Source organism: Notothenia coriiceps, unplaced genomic scaffold (genome assembly GCF_000735185.1).
Source record: "Notothenia coriiceps isolate Sejong01 unplaced genomic scaffold, NC01 NC01_scaffold00010176, whole genome shotgun sequence".
NCBI lineage: Eukaryota > Metazoa > Chordata > Actinopteri > Perciformes > Nototheniidae > Notothenia > Notothenia coriiceps.
The window spans coordinates 7-4402 of record NW_011342877.1 but is presented as its reverse complement, the minus strand read 5'-3'; the positions used below and the strand labels follow the sequence as shown (position 1 = coordinate 4402).

The 4396-nt window shown below is 44.5% G+C and overlaps 1 protein-coding gene across 1 annotated transcript; it reads left to right on the top strand.

The window, feature by feature from the left end:
• Positions 1–672: 672 nt before the first annotated feature.
• Positions 673–3506, top strand: LOC104945919 (spectrin beta chain, non-erythrocytic 1-like; the record flags this gene model as incomplete). The annotated part of the gene is made up of 7 exons (XM_010771649.1): positions 673–995; positions 1079–1209; positions 1307–1511; positions 1604–1978; positions 2076–2320; positions 3093–3231; positions 3396–3506. Coding segments are annotated over 7 exons (1529 nt in total), but the record flags the coding sequence as incomplete, so codon positions are not given.
• Positions 3507–4396: the final 890 nt, after the last annotated feature.

The following is a 4396-nucleotide window of genomic DNA, read 5'->3' as shown; positions in this document are numbered from 1 at the left end:
ATGTTTCACTATTTATAATTTCAGATTTTTTTTTTACATTTAGAAAAAAAACGTTTTGAACATATTGATGCAAAGATCTCCGCTATTCTGAGACCCTCACAGAGTTCCAGTCCCTTCTCAAAACTCATCTCTTCTCCTCTTGTCTACTCATAGCCCCCCCCCCATCAATCCATGCCGGTTGATCAAGTTAGTCCTATACCCCCCACCCTAACCTTCCCTTATATTGTAAAGCGATTTTGAGTCCTTGAAAAGCCCTATAGGAATATAATGTATTATTATTATTATTATTATTATTATACTGAGTGACAGGTATCAGATCTTGCTGTGTAAAATAATCTTCCTGAGAGGTTTCACTTGTGATGTAGTCTGTGTGGTCTACAGTGAATGTATTCCTGACAGCAACAGGTGATAAGAATCAAAGGTTCCCATAGGATCCCATAGGAAATGCATGTGGGTCACATTTGACCCACTTATGGAAGCTTGGGGTAGAAATACAAAAACTACAATTTCTTAAAATGTATAACATTTAAATAACATTTTTGAATAGCATGATATCCAAAACATGTTTTTTGAGGAATAGCTGGAATATGAAATGATAAAGAAATGTAATTACAAAGATACTTCAAGAAGACCACCTCACCGGGTCAAAAAAGACCCACTTATGCATCTAAGGGTTAAGAAAAATTACTCCCCCTTCTTCTCTGTTTCTGAATCAGACACTGCAGAAGGAGATCCAGGGTCACCAGCCGCGTATTGATGAAATCCAAAGACGAGGCCAGACTCAGAGCCAGGTGGACGGTGAGAGGCAGTCGGCCCTTGAGGAGCGCCTGGTTGAGCTGGGGGAACTCTGGGACCAGTTGAAAGCCGAGACAGACAAGCGCCATGATCGTCTAATAGAGGCCAACCGCGCCCAGCAGTTCTATGCTGATGCGGCGGAGGCAGAGGCCTGGATGGGAGAACAGGAGCTGCACATGATGTCAGAGGAAAAGGCCAAGGTAAGATGGGGGAAATAAAAGTGAACGCTCTTTCACAACCTTATGCCTGGAGAAAATGTGATCATTTCCTTTTGGTTTCCCAGGATGAGCAAATAGCGCTAGTGATGGTCAAGAAGCACCAGACCCTGGAACAGGCCCTTGAGGACTACGCCCAAACCATCCACCAGCTGGCCAACAGCAGCCGCCTTATGGTCACCAGTGAACACCCAGAGAGGTGAGAGAGCGCAAATAGATACGAATGTTGGAATGACAGCGTGTCACAAAGATGTACAAACACTGATCTGTCTTGCTGTCTTTCTTCATTTACGCAGTGAGAGGATCACCCTACGGCAAGCACAAGTGGACAAACTGTATGCAGGGTTGAAAGACCTCGCTGAGGAGCGTCGCGGGCGTCTTCAGGAGAGGCTGCGGCTGACCCAGCTGAAGCGGGAGGTGGATGACCTGGAGCAGTGGATTGCTGAGAGGGAGGTGGTAGCTGGCTCCCACGAACTAGGACAGGACTATGAACATGTCACTGTGAGTGTTTTATCTCCATCTCATATTTTAGAGACACTGATGTTCAGGGACATTTAGCGGAATTAATTGCGCCCTGATTTTTCTCCTGGCAGATGCTGAGGGACAAGTTCCGGGAGTTTGCTCGTGACACCAGCACCATCGGCCAGGAGCGAGTAGATGGAGTCAACGAGCTGGCAGACGACCTGATTGAGTCGGGTCACCCTGAGAACGCCAGCGTGGCCGAGTGGAAGGACGGGTTGAACGAGGCCTGGGCCGACCTGCTGGAGCTGATCGACACACGCACACAGATGTTAGCAGCCTCCTACGAGCTGCACCGCTTCCACCAGGACGCCATGGAGGTGCTCGGACGTGTGAAGGAGAAGAAGGAGGGTCTGCCTTCAGACCTCGGCCGGGATCTGAACACCGTTCAGCATCTACACAGGCAGCACAACACGTTCGAAAATGACATCCAGGCCCTCAGCGGACAGGTCAGAAGCCTGTTTATAAAGAGAGCTCATGTGAGACTCCCAAGAGAGACACGTTAATAGAAAGCTCAATGTGCTCTGTTCCTCTTTGACCTTGTAGGTGAACCAGGTGCAAGATGACGCTGCACGCCTACAGAAGGCTTACGCTGGAGAGAAAGCTGATGACATTAACAGGAGTGAGAATGCTGTGTCTATTGCCTGGGAGGCTCTGCTGAAGGCCGGTCAGGCCCGCAGGCTCCTCCTGCTGGACACTGTGGAGAAGTTCCGCTTCTTCAACATGGTGCGAGACCTCATGCTCTGGATGGACGGCGTCAACCTGCAGATAGACGCTCATGACAGCCCCAGGTGAATGTTATTTCATGCTTCATTCACAGATACTGTGATGAATGCTGTTAGAAATGCTCCAAGCTCCATTTTCTTGGCTGATTCTTTTATGACAAATAAACATTTAACTGTATTTTAATAATAAAACATTGACTATTAAAAAAACCTGGACAAAATCCAACTGAAAATGAATTGCAATATATTTAAGCAATAGCTCACGACAGGCCGTGGTATATGGCCATTATACCACAGTTAAGGGGCGTGGTTCGGCCCGACGTGAAGCATGTAGTTTGCTTTTCAGCCAAACTGTATACAGATAAATCGACTTCTTTCTGCAGATGTGAGCGTCCTTAACAACGGTCGATAAGTCCTTGCTGCACATTATCCCTTACATGTTTCCATCTTAAGCTTTGTTAGCTAGTTAGTTTAGTAACGGACGTAATGTAACAGTTGTAACGGTTGTAGCTTTTCTCGGACTCGGAGGGATACTGACTTGTTGTGAAAAGTAACTACAATTGACGGTTGACGTAGGGGTTAATGACGCTCGCTTCATGTCATCCAAAACACTCCGGGAGCTGGGAGTTGGTAACACAAAGTGGAGAGAAACATTGTTCATATCATCATACCACCAACATTGCAACCATACAAAGCAGGTTGAAAATAGTCAACGTTTTCCTTTAAGTTGTTCCTTTATGGCTCACTTCATGATGGGGTTGATCAATCAGTGCATCTAAATGCTGTATTATGACAAATATGTTTAGATGTCATCTCCTTCTCCTTTCTTTTGTCGTAGGGACGTGTCCTCTGCGGGGCTGGTCATTGCCAATCATCAGGATATCAAGTCAGAGATTGAGACCAGGGCTGACAGCTTCACCGCCTGCGTTGATTTGGGAAAATCTCTCATCAACAATAATCACTATGCATCTGATGAGGTACTGTGCAGCGGGACATTCTCAATTTTATCTGCAGTCATTTGAATGCATATTCAGAATAAACCACTCTTAGGGAAATGGGAACACACTTAGTGTTTCATTTTGGGGTGATTACTTAATGTTTTCATGATTCCTTTCCTTACTGTAATTTCTTTGATTTATAGATCCGGGAGAAACTGGCTCAACTGCAAGAAAAGAGAGAAAGGATCAACAGAAACTGGCAAGACAAGATGGACCATTTACAAATTGGTATGCATCCTTACCATGTTTTATAGTCTGTAAAAGGGCACTAAGTGCCATTGCAAATGAGGGACACTTGAGATTGCTACAAGGTGAAGGTAGCAGATAAAATACAAACGTGTGTTTTTATGTTATGTTACGAATATTACCAAGATAGCTTTTTGCTGCAGATGTGAAATGTCATCCGTCAAGACTTCGAGTTACACACTACGTGGTATTCTACAAGTCATGTGTGCAAGCACCTTTTTTATTGGTACTACCGGTAATTGCACTATTGCCAAAGTAGAGCCAGGACTCTTTCTGTGTAGTTTATCCCTGAAATTACGACTTGCAGATCGATGCAAATAAGATGGATTATTGTCCCTTTTTCCTAGCAGCGTATTTTGCTATAGAGAGGCGAAGTCCCTCCCCTTCCGGTGGACCTCCATGGGACCTTATTTCAGAAAAATTATGTATTAAAGTCAATGGCGAGAGAAACGTTATCTTTCGATCCCGTTTCAATTGTGCCACAAATTACACATATGATGTTTGTCAATTTAAAAGATAATTTTGCAAGTAAAAAAAACAATGTTTTGCCGTAAAGCTGAAGTAAGAATTTTTTTGTGTGAAACCGCTCAATTAATTAAATCGCTGGTCTCGCACAACAACACACGTCACCAAGATGGCCCTCACTACTGTCTTGCCAAACAAGGGATTAACTACCCTAACTATCACCACAATGAAACACGTCCAGAAGAATGTCATGCAAAGCTGCCTGCCTGCCTTCGATTCTCCCTGAACTGCCTGATCTTTTTAATGTTCAATGTTAACCATATGTGCAGATAGCATGAAGGAGGAAATATCCGGGCTTAAACGGTGTATTATAGAATGATCACACCGGTGTGACAGTACTCTTCAAAGGGTTGACGAAATATGACTACTACTC